Below are 16,578 nucleotides of genomic sequence, written 5' to 3' on the forward strand. Positions count from 1 at the left end.
CACCCAACTGGTCCACCAAGTTTCGTCCAAATCCGTCCACAACTTTTTGATTTATCCTGCTATGTATTGTTTTTGGCCCTTTCTCCCAATGGTGAAGAATCACTTAAAAAATTCTGGTAGCCGGATCCGAATCCGGATCTTCACCAAAATCTAATCATTTCGTCCTTGTGACATGCGCTACATCTCTGCCAAATTTTGTCCAAATCCGTCCACAACTTTTTGAGATATTTTCTTCACAAACAAACAGACAAACAGACAGGGGTGAAAACATAACCTCCATCCACCTTGGGTGGCGGAGGTAATAATAATAAATACTGTAAAGACTGTACTGGTATTTTTACATTCTCTGTGTGGTAAATACTGTACAGGTGTCACCTCAGAAGTGGAATTGAAATGCGTTTCATTGAATATATGCTGCTGAATGTGCTGTTGATCATGTTTCTGACTTAAGTTTGATGACATTCAGAAAGAAGAAGAAGCCTTACCACCAACTTCGACCGCTTCGAGAATTGTTTGATTGAATCTTGATTATTTGAGTTCAAATGTCTGGTAATTGTTTTGTATTTATGTATGCGTACGTGTACTTGTATATAACTGTCATTAATGAAAAAGGTTTAGGCACTATAGAGCGTTTTTTTTTAATCTCCACAAAAAATCGACCTTGTTTTTGTTTGTTTTTTCAAATATTAAAAAAAAAATATTCTTGTCTATAACATTCCCTGGCACTTACTGACAAACCCCTGAAAGTTTGACGAAGATATGTTCAGCCATCTCAGAGAAAAATGGCGACAGACAAACGGTTCTCTTGTATGGATATGCAAACACTCTCATACTCCCCATCCACCTTCCAAAAAATTATTGCTTTGCTTTTTCATTTCATCACTTCACTTCCCCTGCTGTGTCTTCTTTAACAATCTATGAGTACTTTTCAAAGTGTGGAGACCCTCACTACAAAACATTTTGAATTGTCCTCCATCTGCAGGGTCAACAAGGACGCCAAGGTCCTCAGGGACGTCCAGGTTACCCTGGAAGAGCTGGACACAAAGGACAAAGGGTGAGTCATCTCCATATCTGATCAGGGAAAGGCTGAACCAGTGCTGCCATTTGTAACAGATTATATATAGAAAGCATGTCATACAAAGCATAGAAGTGAGTACAAGGTCGAGCAAGGTCAAAGTTTAAAGGCCGATAATGCTGTATTATTGTGCTTTGAACTGTCCACAATGCTTCTTTCTCAGGGAGACAATTTGGTGGGAAGGCATGGACCCAACGGTGTTGTGGGCCTTTCGGGAGAACAGGTGAACACATTAGAAGCTTTTTGTCATTGTAGTTGCTTTCAAATCCCCTTCTTTTAATAATTCTCATGTCTTTTTCCAAATACTGTGCTTCAACAACAAACACAACAACAGACATTTTAAGGCCATTTTCCCTGCTAGAGCGGGGGTTAGCCTTGAGGTCCCCATGGCAGAAGACATGACAGACTGTGCTTCATCCTGTAGAAATTGATTTGAGCCTTCTTAAAGATGCCATTGTGGCGGACACAAAAGCCCACTGGCGTGGTGACATCATTCCGCGCACCAAGTGGGCGGTGGCCACGCCCGAGGGGTAGGCGTGGCCTCATGATATACACCGGGCGCGCAGCCCGGACCCGGAGCGCGCCAGTGTTACAGTGAGCTCCTGAAATAAAGACGCTTATAAGTTACCGCTTGTCCGCTTCCTCCTTGCTCGCAAGCAGCGCGCGTAACGCCGCGCTTTACCATCGTGTTTTAAAATAATTACCCATGTAAATACATTTTACATTTCATCTCTCGAATCCTTTGAAGCATATGTTGTCAGTATTAAGATAACACAAGTCAGGAGACGACGATGGTTCACGAGCGAGCGGTATTCAATGACAAAGGACGGACTGTAACCGAAACAGGCCCGGACAGCCCAGGCCTGGAAATGTCAAAATGAAGGTTACTGACCTCGAAATGAGATAAAAAAATAATGTACAATCAGTTATGAGGTTACTTAGCTACACAATACCGAAAATGTGGTGAAAAATGAAATGGAAAAAAAAAAAAAAATTTAAAAAATGAAAAAAAAATGTTTAAATCGAGCTCCGTGGGGCTAGACACATGACATTGGCCTAACCAAATATCGAAACCCCTGTCAGATTCCACCAAACCCCTCGGAGAAGATGTAGCTTGAACTCGATTACCCCCTAAAAAGACATCTTTTTCGGGCGTGGCTCCACCCACAATGGGCGCAATACGCTCACTCTAGGCAGGACACAACTAGATCATGATATCAACCTCCCACCCAAGTTTCATCAAGATCGGATGATATCATGGGGTAGTTATGCTGCAGACAGACAGACATACACATAGACAGACAGACACACACATGACGAATATAGTGGTCACTTGATAACTCGTGAACCAATATGTGTCTTATTATCTGTGCATCCAGGGATTTATTGGACCACCAGGGAACATTGGAGAAAGGGTGAGCCACTCTCTAGCTTTGTGCTACTTTCATATCTTGTTGAGATTTCCATTGTTTAACCAAGTGCTTTACTTGCCCTGTAGTATCATTATTGATGCATTTGATGTGATGGTGGCCTACTTAAAGTCTCATTGTGTCACAACAGGGTGAAAGAGGCCCGGATGGAGTTCCTGTGTTGAAGGGGGAGATAGTGAGTCATATGGCTTGTCCGTTTACAATTTATTATGAGATTGCTGCACAAAACAGAATTGTTAAAAGCAGAATTAATTAAATGATGGAAGTGAACTAAAGCCACAAACTGCTTATTTCTTGTATATTTATCAAGCTGATTTGTTTTTGTTTCAGGGACCTGTGGGTTCCATGGGAATTCCTGGATTGAGTGTGAGTGTTCTGTAAACTACCAATTCATATTGTATTGCAAAATTGTGATAAACTAGCAACGGTACCCGCCCTGTGGGCGGGGCTTCAATTAGGAAGCCGAAATTTAAAGGCAAAATATCAGAAATTGAAGGCAGAATTTTTTAATTTTAAACGATTCATATAAACATCCGTCAAATCATATAACACGTAAATCATCAAAATCAAAACAGTATCTTTAGAATTTCAATAAAAGCCACATCACTGTTCATATCGGTAAATATTATTCCATCGTGTTTCAAATCGTGATATCAACTGTACGCTTTTCTTTAGGGAAAATAATTGAATGATTTTGTACCTCTTCTTCAGCTTAGAACTTCAGGATAGACGACATTGCTGATAAAAGTTCCTTTTCTCGAATTGCACGAATATGTGAATTGTGATTGTGTTTCATTGTGATGTGCGGCGACGGGCGGTGTGTACAAAGGGCAGGGACTTAATCAACGCGAGCTGATGACTCGCGCTTACTGGGAATTCCTCGTTCGTGGGACACCGTCTCAAGCCCCAGTCCCCATCACGGATGGGGCTCAGCGGTTTACCCGAGCATGACGGCGAAGGGCAAGGTACACGTTGGCCCGTCCAGTGTAGCGCGTGTGCGGCCCCGGACATCAAAGGGCATTAAACGTTCATTAAACATTCAACGTTCATTAAAGGATTACGAAACGAAACATTACGAAATTACGTTCACACCGTCACGTCAAACACTACTGTGAACACATACATCGTCACAATGAGAACATCGTCACAATGAACGTTATGCGAACGCGAATGTTATGCGGGAGTCCAAACCTGAGAATGTTGGAGACCAAAGCTGAAATTGGGAAAACTAAATAGCCTATTTTACTCCCAGGGGTCCCAGGATATCTTGGCGATCGGTTCAGCAGTTTTTACGGTACCTTCGAACAGACAGACGGACATTTGGTGAATTATAGTAAGATGTTCTAATAATAATGATCACAGTGGGACATTGGCCAAGTGGTGAGGACACTAGTCTGGTGTCCCGGGGAATGTTTGATCAAATCTGGCTGAAGGTAAAGGATTTGGATTCAATGCTAGTTTCAGGGAATTATCATGTAAAGCTTGTAAAGTTCAGCTTGTTTGTAAAATCTGAGCTGGTTCATTAATGATTTCAAAGAGGGGTTCATCTCCTCACCCTGCCTCATCTGTTCTAAGTGTGATTCCACTCCACACTTTGTGGTTCACTTGTAAATGCTTCAAGTGTAACTCAGGATGGTGAATTTGTTTGTGAGATATGTGCATCCTGACAACAGAACTTGGAATGCTTCATTTTTAATGTTTGAATTAATCAATGACTAATACAATGAATCACTGAGTATAAACAATAGTCGTTGATTGCATTTGTTATTTATCAGGGGGACCCCGGTTTGGCTGGTGTACCAGGCAGGCAAGGCTTAATGGTAAGATTTCCATCACAATGTTGATCAATTTGAAGTGTATTTCAAGTGATCGAATGAAGAGTGAGCCATTGAGCTAAATTATGCATTTCTTTGATATTGAACACACCTCCATTATTATGAAATGGTAGGTACCAAGGGTCTTCGTTTTTATTAAAGCAAATTTTTAAATCGCTGTTCGTGAGATGTTAATTTTGCAATCATCAAATCTTCCAAAACTTTTCTTTGTTCAAACTATGCACCAATACATTTATTGTATAGGTTCATCAGCAAAGTCAAGCAACATTGCAATTTTGTTCAACTCTTTTATTCACAGGGTCCCATGGGATCTGTTGGTCTACCAGGAGTGACTGTAAGTGACGATAATTTTCACTGGGGATTTATATTTCAATTTGTTTTTCTGAGGTTCACCTGTTACCCAGGACTTGGTAGGGTATGGTGAGAGATGGGAGATGGAAGATATGACGTTAGCATATAATGTATCATAGATGATCAACAGCACTACTCTTCCATGAGAAACATGAAAATTATTGGAAAAGTGTTATTCTCTCAGTCGAAAGTTAATTTCAGTGATCTATCATTAAATTCATGTCATGCTTAAAACAGTAAACCACATTTCTGACCTTTTGAAAAAGCTTGTCTAACAAGGTCTTGTGATTGTCTGAACTTTTAACTGCCACCTTGACATGGAGTGTCTTTTCAGGGAGATCGCGGGCTGCCAGGCAAGGCAGTGATTGGGGTGAGAGATGTAGCATTCAACATTAGCAATTTTGATTACAGTCCAATACATCTCTCAGAATATTAAAGTAAACATGGAACATTTTCCATTCAATCTGTGATTTAATACCTTCATTGCTTGCATTATTAATTTGTTTCTATTCTCGCAGGTTACTGGCACAACTGGGGGAAATGGAGCGAAGGTAACTGTTTCACAGACAAATGCAAATGGCAAATGCGCTGAGCAGTTTTTTTCCCCCTATTATTCATACATGGATTACACACTACTTTAAAAAAAAACCCATTGAAGAGGATGTGAAGAAGTTGTACTCTAACGATAAAGTTATGATATAGCTTTACCCAATTCATTGAAAATAACCAATAGTGCTTGTTTGTATTCTGTGATGTACAACTTTTTGTTTTTAGACTAGGGTGGAAGGTGGGGCGACATGACCTTGCTCCTCACCCCCAACGACCCCATTTCCCCCAGATTTAGATTAGAATGTGTGGGAAAGGAGGGGGGCACCCCCTGTTGTTGTGATTATTTGTATATGGTGTAAAGTTATGTTTGTGCAAGTATTACATGATTATACACAAATGGTTAAAGAGGAACTATCTTTAGCATAGCAGTCACATGTCCCACAAATCAAGTGGGTGTTCCATTTACCGCACCCCCCTCATTATAACAGTACCTCTGAGATACGGCGTGGGATGTGCCGTGAGATATGCCGAGACACGAGACATGGAGGTGCCAATGACATTTGGGCATGACTCACACTGCAACCTTTAAAAGGCGAAACACCAGGGGAGCATGACTCAATTGGATATAATTGAGTGCCGCAATTAGGTAGAAAGATCAGTAGTGTAACAGCCCCAGGAGTTGGAGTAGCATTGCAATCCCAATAATTGGAGTATCTGGAGTATCGTTACAGCCCCAGGAGTTGGAGTAGCACGGCAGCCTAAAGAGTGGGAGTAGCACTGGAGCCCCAGGAGTTGGAGTATCATTGGAGAACCAGGGGTTGGAGTAGTGTTTGATAACCAGGAGTTGTAGTGGTGTTAGAATCCCAGGAGTTGGAGTGGTGTTGGAGCCCCAGGAGTTGGAGTCCTAGGAATTGAAGTTGTGTTGGAGTATAGTTGAGAATGGCAGGTGGCAAGGAATCTCTTTATGGTGAAAGCATCAGCAGCACAGAGTGGGCAAGGTGTGGCAGAGAAATAAACTTTTCCCTTCTGCCTAGAGTGTAGACTTCCTCGTTCATGGTTTTAGTTTTCTCACAGACCCTTTTCAGATATTCTCCGTATGTCAGGCTGCAATCCAAAGTGACTCCAAGATATTTGGGATGTGGTTCATTGTGGAGTGGCTAGTCACAAAAGGAGATGTCTAGCTTGGTATTAGCTAGGTGATTTCTCAGATGTAAGGCAGCCAGACGATTAGCCATGTGATTGCTCGCACAGTTACAGTGGTTTTTGATGCGTTGGGACAGGGATAAGCTGGGTCCTTGGGGGAGACTATCATTCAATGTTCTTGGTGTACTGGTCATGACCCCAAATAAGACGCCCAAACATCAGTTTCTGAGCATAGATTGTAGTACTCACATTGTTGCTGAAAAGAGAAGGAGCTTTGCTGGCTTGAGAAGGAGGCATGCCATGTCTCTAAACTATGTCATAGACTCCTCAAATATCTATTAAAGTAACACAATTCTTGTTAGAGTGTTGGTATCCAGCCTCAATATAGGTTATTAATGCTCGGACTTGATCAACCCAGCTTATCCCTGGTCTGAATCCTGCCACTCCACTGGGATGGAGGGTTTAAACAGAGGTGAGATATGGGTTAGTAGTAGATGCTCAAACAGTTTGTATGAAGTGCAACACTAAGGTATGGTTCGGTAGTTTGAGGGGTTATCTAGCGGTTTCCCTGGCTTTGTTGTGATGATAATGTTAGCCTCTCTCCACATCAAATGGATGATGCCAGATTGGTGGATGAACATAAAGTAGGAGGCGATTCAAACTCTACCCTTATGTCTGAGAGTATTCCGTAATTCTGGGTATATGCTATCTTGGCCTGCAGCTTTCCCAGATTCAGTAGAGTTGAGAGCCACATATATTTCATGAAGAGCATATGGAGATGCCATGTTGGAGGTAGAAGGTAGTGTAGATATTGTAGCAGAAGGTTATTTCTGCACCTTGGTCCTCGTGTGCTTGGATGTGCCACCTTTGGAATTTTGGAGCAACTTAGGTGCCATAGCATTCACAGTGACTAAGGGTTGGGGGAGGCATTGGTGTGGTACCCAGGTAACAAGAGGTACTCAGGTGGCAGAGAGGATTCCAAACTTTCCTGCTAGAATGAGTGAAATCTATGTTCTCCATGACTTCTATCCATTTTCGACGACGTGCCGAGCCCAGAGATGAGAGATGCTGAATGGTGGTGTCAGGATTGCCAGTTTCCTCACACTACTTCAAAGTGGTTTCAGTGTCTGACTGCTGGCAAGGGGTGAAAGTTTTCCTGTAGCCTCTAGGGATGTCGAGGCAGCTAACCTGAGGAATTGACAAAAGGCTCTGTAGTTATCGGGTGTCATCAATAGAGGTAATCTTTTCATTTACTTCTATGGTAAAACCTGACCGATTCGTTTTTTGGAAATTCCATTGAGGTACAGGCTTCAATCAGTAAACCTCTTCATGGACCATGGACTTCATGGACAATCAGTAAACCTCTTTGGATAATGAGGCTAACCCCCGCCCTTGCAGGGAAAATGGCGTTAAAATGCCTGTTGTGTGTGTTGTGTGTACAGGCTTCAATCAGATGACTGGCACTTCAATTCCAGCATGGATGATGGCAGGGTGATGTTAGCATGAGTGGGGGAGTATCTTATGTGATTCAATTAGGGGTTGTATAGACTCATCAACTGATACAAAGCAGAGATCAGGGTTGTAATCCTTATATCCATCTGAAATGAGTAGAAGGACCCAGGTTGTCATACAGGAGGAAATCGTCATAAGCCGAAGGTCAGTCATGAAACTGTTTGCCAATGGCATTGCTGTCAATATATCCCCAGAAGTGATGATGGCTTTTGAAATCTCAAAGATGAATTTCAGGATGCTGTAATGCTAGGAGGGCAGTGAGTCAGTGAGGCCGCATTTGTACAAAATAAGCAAGAGAATGAACGAACAGGAAATGAGAGAGGAAGGAGAGGAGGAAACACTATAATCTGCAGTGATATGGTTTGGTAAGTTAACCCTAGGATGCATGGCTTGAAGGCATTCTATGGGCAGCCGGGTCTACTGGATCCAGACCCGAGTCATGCATTGCAGGGTTAATGTGAGTATAAATGGCTGCAGATAAGAATGGGAGATGACATGAGGTAATGGTGCTAACCTGCTTGGAACTACGCAGGGAAGAGTGCAATTTAACCATCTTCAGAAAGCAGTTACACAAACAAACAAAAGAGCGAAGGAATGCGGCAAGCCTAGATTTGTGGCGTTAAACCAGGGTGGGAATTACTGGAAGAAGAGCTGTATTTCGGTGAACTGGGGAGGGTCAGAGGGCTGAGAGAGCAGAGGTAGGTAGACCAGAAGAGAGGCAGTAAAACAGAGAAGCCACCAACCAGTCTGTGATGTGAGACAAGCAGCTATTCATTCATTCATTCATTCATTTATTCATTCATTCATTCACTCAGGACGTTGCACACAACACTCAGCCAGCAACTGCACCATTTGCTGTAATAAGTCACTCATTTGTAAGACTTCTAAGTTATCTAGGACTTGAGCCTACACATCATCAGCGACCATATCGAATGCTCTATCATGGGGATCTTGCTCTGTAAGGTTCATTTGATGTGTTTGTTCAGCAGATATAGTCAGAGTATTCAGGTGTCTCTGATGTGTATAGAAACTCTGACATGATCGATGAATCAAGATGTCTCCCGCTATCGGATCGGCAGCACCACAGGCACCACCGCGTAATTCCATCAGTACTCGGTCATCTTTCCGTATCTCTGCAGCATGGATGAGATTTTCAACTGCTGGTGCAAGTGTCAGGAAATTAACTGGCTCTTTTCGTCTTCGATCTGAAGCAAGCTATTTGTCACCTTGACATGATGCACTGCGATTGTTGAAGATGTGGTATGGTTGATCGGGTCTGTCGATGGCTGCTGCTTGGTTGGTCCTCGGAATTATCCCTGATCCTGCCACTTCCTTCTCGAGCTCTCTCGAACCTCTGGATGGTCTTTTCCAGAATATAGCCAGCATAACAATTGTGGTGCTTGACCAGCTCAGTGACATATTTTGGTAGGGGGGTTGTTCCATTGACATATTCTTTAAGAATATCATACATACTGTCTTGTCTTCGTTGACCTGCACGGCAAAAATTTTCCCACGACTTTGCTGTAAATGTTTCGAGACGACCAACACTGGTGGAGGAACCATGACACAAACAGCTGTCCCAGTTAATTGTCACTCTTGCTCGCTTCTCCTCTGGTGGATCCGCTGATGTATCGAACGTGAACACAGCTGGCACTTTCACATTTCGTGATTGTTTATTAGAGTCTTGTTCAGCCATGTCAAGTATATCGCTGTCTCATCTCGTTAGTTGCTCCATACACGACTACATCTAAGCCTGCAGCATATATATTGTTGCGGATCCGCCGCCGGCCTTCTCCCCTTACCAAGGGGGGATTAGTCCCCTTGTCTTTGACTGACCAGCGCGACCCAGGACCTATGACGTCCCTTCCGGACAGCGCGAAATAGGATATTAGGACCAAATTCGCTATTACCTAAATACTTGCGCTGCCCTGAAGCGAGGATATAAGCCCCGCACGAACCACGTGTGTTGATACACCGAGCGGTTGCGTACACGCGATCCGCGCCGTTATCACTTACTAGACCCCGATTCAAGCGGTTCTTATTCGTACCATGCTTAGTCAAAGGAGAAATCACAAAGGTGATCGAATTTGGAAGCAAAGGAATAACAGGTTTTATTATTATTATTTACAATGTACAATGGTTCAAGAGCAGAGACACAGAGCAATCCTTAAAACAGTCTTATACTTAATCCCAAGGACATGGGCCCGTCTCACACACACACACACTCACACGGGGATTGCTGATGGCAGGACGATGTTCACCAGCGCGTCCCGGGATGGCTTCCGTGCAGCTCCCTCTCCGGTCCCCGGCACGTCCTTTGGAGTAGGTGAAGGCAGGAGCTCTCCGCGTGTTGTCCGAACGGAGCGGGTTATCACGGGGCGAATTGGTAGGGAGCGGACATCGACGCGGCTGGCGGTTATTCACTTGCGGCTATGGCCGCGCTTACTCGCGTGGGTGAAAAGCGCAATGAGTTACTGGCGCGTCTGGCTGCACCCACGTACTTGGCACAGTTCAACGCCTCTTCTTCTCTCTCTCTCTCCCTGCGCAAGCCCTTAAACAATGCGCGTATCTTGCGAGTCTGAATCCTTTCTCTCTCCTCTGCGAGTCCTGGCGTGCGAGTCCTTTCACAACGAGCCCTTTCACAACGAGCAAACCCCCTCAAGTCCTCCCGCGCTAATGATGCAAGTCAATTCCTCCTCAAGGGCTTTGCACAGCGACTTATATAGACCCGCCCCGCGAAGCTTCTCGAACTCACCAGACGCGCCTCACCACGCCCTCTCACGCCATGCCGCTAGAGCCCTGATTGGCTGGTGGCTCTTACCATCTCCCGCTGCCACTCCCCGACCTCAACGCCGGCCCCACCCTTTTTAGGCCTACCTCGTGGTTACTCGACTAGTGGGCAGCCAATGCTTAACAAACTGGATCGAGGCGAGGGTGGCTTGGAAATCGGTGGCAAGTAAAGCCTATTTTCCTGTCTTTACACAACGCAGGCACTAAGAGGGGAAATGGCCTATTCTTACACATACTAAGACATAACTATACTACAAATGGGCCTTTATGTTGTTCGTGTGACTAACTATGCGGGGCAACCCTTTAGCCTTTAATGACTTCAATGTGCCAATCTCAAAACCGCAGCAATATAATAGCGCTGAGTTAGATAAGACATGCAAGTTTGCATATATTAAGCACATCACCCTTAACTAATACATAAAGCACATCACCGTAGCTATTAAGCATCTATATATATAAAGTAGAGTTGGCCTCTGTGTCTGTATCCTGATCTATGTGTGATCTCTAAGATCTCGAGAACCCGTGGACGGATTTGCGAGCGGAAAGTACTGTTCGACTCGGGATGGTCCCAGGAATGTCACGGAGACATAAACATTTAAAAAATTTCGGGTTTTAAAATTAGCGTATTATTAGCACTAGCAGAAGAGAGAGGGATTCGAAGGGAGGGAGCGCAGCGCTTCTAGCGCTTCTGACTACAGCACACCTTAAAATTAAAAAAACTTCGGGTCTACAATCTCTAAGATCTCGAGAACCCGTGGACGGATTTGCGAGCGGAAAGTACTGTTCGACTCGGGATGGTCCCAGGAATGTCACGGAGACATAAACATTTATAATCACTTGCTAGCGAATAAATAATAACGCATAAATACCTTTCAGCAGCGCGTAAAATAATCTTTCGTTTCAAGTCACTCTCACAAATAGCTTTCCGGAAATGACGGGTCGAAGTGGTCGAGCTGTTAGCATGACGCCTTATCTTTTCAGAGTCCGGGGTTCGAATCACCCCTCTGACATTTATTTTTCGCTTTTATCACGTCCTTTCCCGCACAATTTTTGGGACAGATCCCGTTGAGTGTTTTATTAAAGTTATTGTTTTGTCATTTTCTTATTGTTTTCATGTTTATTTGGCTTGAAACAAAAAAATTATGCCGCCGTTAGGCGTTATGACATCCGATCATAATGCAGCTAATTAGCTTCTAAAAACCAAGAGTCTGCCGTCTATCTATATATATAAAGTAGAGTTGGTCCTGATCTATGTATCTATGATCTCTAAGATCTCGAGAACCCGTGGACGGATTTGCGAGCGGAAAGTACTGTTCGACTCGGGATGGTCCCAGGAATGTCACGGAGACATAAACATTTAAAAAATTTCGGGTTTTAAAATTAGCGTATTATTAGCACTAGCAGAAGAGAGAGGGATTCGAAGGGAGGGAGCGCAGCGCTTCTAGCGCTTCTGACTACAGCACACCTTAAAATTAAAAAAACTTCGGGTTTTAAAATTAGTGTGTTACGCGTAATTAGCGCTAGCAGAAGAGGGAGGGAATCTAAGGGAGGGAGCGCAGTGCTCCCTCCAGCGCTTCTGTTAGCGTAATTAGCGTATTTCGGAACGTTAATTTTTCAACTTCATTATTCGGAATCAGTACGTCCCAGAGAACCTTCGTAACGTTAATTTTTCAACTTCATCCGATTGACATGGGACCAACGGCATGTGACAAAGAGTGAAACATACAGGCTACATTTATTTGACGACAATGAGTTCCGACTTCCGACCTCGGTGGGATGACAGGCTGAGTCAAGCCCCCTGGTGTGAAGGGGGAGGAGGAGGGGAGGGGGAAGAGAAGGGGAGGGGAACGAGGGGGAAGGGGATGGGAGGGGGGAGGGGGAGGGGGAAGGGGGAGGGGGAGGGGGAAGGGGGAGGGGGAGGGGGAAGGGGGAGGGGAGGGGAGGGGGGGAGGGGAAAGGGGGGGGAGGGGGAGGGGAGGGGCCCTTCTTCCCCTGGGCACCCCCGCACCCTTCCCCTCCCCCGCTTCCCCCTCCCCCCTCCCCCCCCGTTCCCCTCCCCTCCTCTTCCCCCTCCCCTCCTCCTCCCACTCCCGTGCAAAGCCGGGTACCTCTGCTAGTGGTACATACAGCAGCCTGCAAAAAGATATAAAATATTATTGAGTTATGCACCATATGCATATTTGCATGCACACAAAAAAACGCACTTTAACTGCACATACAACATCCTACAATAGATAGATATAGCATCGAGTTAGGTAAAGCAACCATGCATAGATGAATCACAGCAGTCAACTAAACATGAAACATCCAGTAGCATGCAGTGCTCAGAATTTAGTAGCATACAATACAAGCAGTTGCGACTATGTTTACGTGTACCAGAATTGCATTTGGCGTTTACGTCATAGGACAATATTGTAAGTCCTTAGATAGGATCTAAATTCTAAACTATGAGTGAGCCAGATGAGAAATGTTGTGTTTGGATAATGAGAATAACATTGCTAATATTAGATAATAGTATTGGAATATGTCTGTGCTATGTACATTTAAGTCTGATATCATGCACGTTCATCTTCGCTGACTTCTCATTCTCGTCTTGCCTGTTGGAGTCATGCATATGGTATAGTTTTGTACTTGGAATATTTCAGTGGTATATACATACAATACCTTAAGTATGTTTATATGTTAGTTTGTAACAATACATTTATGTAAACTTAATTAGTGTGACATAATTTTTTGCAAAAAAAAAAACCCTTTTCAATGTATCGCGAGAAAATGCCCCCTTTTCGGTAACTTACAATATGTTGCACATGTACTCAAATATATCTGGTGACTTTACTTATTGTCAATTATCGTTATATAATACACCAATATAGAGATCAATACATCACCATTCTATTGATATATTCAAATGTGATGTTATTTGTATATCAATAAAGTTATAGACCATAATATGACCACACACCCTTAATCTGGTGGACCAAAAATGGCGCGCGAAGCGATCGGACCCCTGGTGTCTAAAGTTATCCGATTAAGGTCGTTTGGACACTTTCCCAGAGGGGTAATGTTTTGAAATTATTATCATCTTATATATCAAGGAACATAAAAAAATCATGAAACGTAAGATGCCAGGGGGGTGCAGCAAAGTTGTGAAATAATGCCTTCTCAGATATCAGCCCCAGGTCTATCCACTGATAGAGTAGACAAGCAGAGCAAATGGTTCCATTGATAACACATTGTATGAGTGGATGAAGTCAGAAAGCCAGGTGTGAGGGGACATTGTGTGCTGCAGGCTGTGAGCTTGGCATTGTGTTGTTCACTTTAAACAGTGGCTGAAACATTGGAAGGTATGTTGGACATTGGAAGGTACTGGACTCCATAAAAGAGGATGTGTTTCAGAGGAATCTAACTTCAGTCTATTAACAACATAATCAAACCAGTGTTGAAATGCTCTTTCTTATGTCCTGTTGAAATGCTTTGATATCAGCTTGTACTATGAATGCATCTTTCAGTTATTTTGTGCTGCGATGCCGCATAACGGGGGACTGTGTGTATGTTCACTTCAACCAAATAATTACGATTCTGAAACTCAGCAAAACGACTTAGAAAGCACTTTTCAAAAGTGAATAAATACAGGGAGGGTTTAGAGGATGAACAATTCTTGGGCTCTTTTTCTGTAGTCTTGAACCAAAGGAATTCCAAACTGCACATGCTGCTCCTTACTGCTATGGGCAGGTAGGTTGTTAGCTGGAAGAAAGTTTCTAGGGTTTGTGTAGTGCAGGCATGATAGGCTGAAAGGCCTCCTCCTGCACCAAAGTTTCTTGTATATCCATGTGAAGCTGAAAAGCAGACTTAGTCAATTACATCAGCAAGGCATGGAAAAGGTTGCCTCATGTCATTGTGACTTTATAAACAAATACAGTAAGTTTTCCTTGCGTTATTTAGAGTTAGAGGGATTTGTTGTGCAATTGGGAGACGATTTTCTCAGGGTTACATCTGTGAATATAATTGTCCTCCCCATGGGTGAATTTTGAGTGGGCAAAGTATTTGAGACATTAGTAGTAGTCATTAAGTTTACTTTGTCTGGCAGGGGGACAAGGGCAATGCTGGGGACAAGGGTGAACATGGTGAGCCTGGAGTGCCTGGGATCAAAGGATATAAGGTAAATGTCAACCAAACAAAACATGCATTTTAATATGTGTCATGTATGCAGTGCAAATGTTCACCGTTGTATCCCTACACCGGGACCGGGTTGTATCCCTACGCCAGAGCTCGGATGGCGCTGCTGTGAATCGGGCCTTGATCGGCAGAGTGAATAAACGCGTACGACAATTGATCGCAGTTTGTCGAGATACTTTACATGGCGACGAAGGTAAACATCTAGACCATGACATCTTTCGGCCATATCGATGAATTCGACCCTCATGAGGGGGATTTTGACACGTATTCTGAGCGATTGTCTTTCTACTTCGAGGCGAACGGCATTGCGACCGAAGGCCTGATGAAGGCCGTCTTCCTGTCCGTTTGCGGAGGTGAGACGTTCACACTCGTTAAAAACCTGATTCGGCCTCGGACAATCCAGGAGCTCACGTATGCAGAGCTCAAGGCCGCTTTGAAGGAACATTGCAACCCATCTCCTTCAGTCATCCTGTGTCGGTTTAATTTTTACATGTGCAGACAGCAGCAAGGTCAGTCGATCGCAGACTTCATTGCACACCTCAAAAAACTGTCACATCTGTGTGAGTTTGGGGACACGATTGATGACATGCTTCGTGATTTGCTGGTGGTTGGCATGTCCGATGACCGCACTCGTAGACGCCTGCTTGCTGAGAGAAGACTGACGTTCCAAAATGCCAGAGACACCGCAATTTCCATGGAAAGTGCTGAACGCAACGCTACAAGCATCGGTGCCACTCGCTCATCTGGTACCAGCCCTGCTGTGAATCGGTTGGATCATGTTCAGCCACAACGTTGGAACAAGGCTCCTCGTCAGAAGCCAGTGCAGTCTCAAACCCACAACAACTGTTTTCGGTGCAACGGAAAGCACCCTCCGGAGACGTGTCGGTTCAAAGATGCCACCTGCCATTTCTGTTCGAAAACTGGCCATATTGCTCCAGCTTGCATCACTCGCAAATCGGGAAAAGGAAAAGCTGCTGACAAGATTCATCAGTTTATCGGTTCGGAGGAACCCGAGCTTGACCAGGTGAGCTCTGTTTCCGACAACTCAGAATCGTATGACCTGCTTCATATTGATTCTCACCATAGGCGGGACCCTCTTCTTGCCAATGTTGTCGTCAACAATCGACCATTGCAAATGGAGGTCGACACTGGTGCGGCCGTCTCGCTCATCAGCCATGCTGTTTTCACAAACCTGTGGAGTGATGCTGACCGACCCCATCTGAAACCTACTACCTATGGACTCTCCACCTATACAGGTGAGAAGATTGTTCCCTGCGGTACATGTGATGTCACGGTGGGCTACGATAACCGTGAGTTTCACCTACCCCTGATCGTCATTCCTGGAAAGGGCCCTTCCTTACTCGGCAGGAACTGGTTGAGCATAATTCGACTGAAGTGGGAAAGCATTCATCAACTCCGGGCAGCCAACGTTTCTCCTACCGCAGCATACACACTAAAAAATGTGCTGGATACATACCCGGATGTCTTCAAGGATGAGCTTGGAACCTTGAAAGGACATACGGCTAAACTCAGGGTTGACCGGGATGCCAATCCTATATTTTGCAGGGCTCGCCCAGTCCCTTTCGCCCTGCGTGAGCGGATTGACAAGGAACTGGATCATCTTGAAAATCTGGGGATCATCGAGCAAATCCAGTATGCCGAATGGGCGGCGCCCATCGTTCCAGTCATAAAATCGGACCAGTCCATCCGCATATGT

General features: G+C 44.3%; 1 protein-coding gene across 1 annotated transcript in view; it reads left to right on the forward strand.

Annotated features, from left to right (window-relative positions):
* LOC137425150 (uncharacterized) overlaps window positions 1-16,578 on the forward strand; it is a 510,298-nt gene that overhangs the window by 196,293 nt on the left and 297,427 nt on the right. The window contains exons 32-41 of the mRNA XM_078776351.1: window positions 983-1,054; window positions 1,239-1,298; window positions 2,455-2,490; window positions 2,636-2,680; window positions 2,836-2,871; window positions 4,281-4,325; window positions 4,639-4,674; window positions 5,026-5,061; window positions 5,210-5,242; window positions 14,773-14,844. Coding sequence (XP_078632477.1) covers window positions 983-1,054; window positions 1,239-1,298; window positions 2,455-2,490; window positions 2,636-2,680; window positions 2,836-2,871; window positions 4,281-4,325; window positions 4,639-4,674; window positions 5,026-5,061; window positions 5,210-5,242; window positions 14,773-14,844 — 471 coding nt within the window. The remainder of the gene's footprint in view (window positions 1-982; window positions 1,055-1,238; window positions 1,299-2,454; window positions 2,491-2,635; window positions 2,681-2,835; window positions 2,872-4,280; window positions 4,326-4,638; window positions 4,675-5,025; window positions 5,062-5,209; window positions 5,243-14,772; window positions 14,845-16,578) is intronic.

The sequence above is a fragment of the Myxine glutinosa genome, chromosome 4 (genome assembly GCF_964187855.1).
Source record: "Myxine glutinosa chromosome 4, kmMyxGlut1.1, whole genome shotgun sequence".
NCBI lineage: Eukaryota > Metazoa > Chordata > Myxini > Myxiniformes > Myxinidae > Myxine > Myxine glutinosa.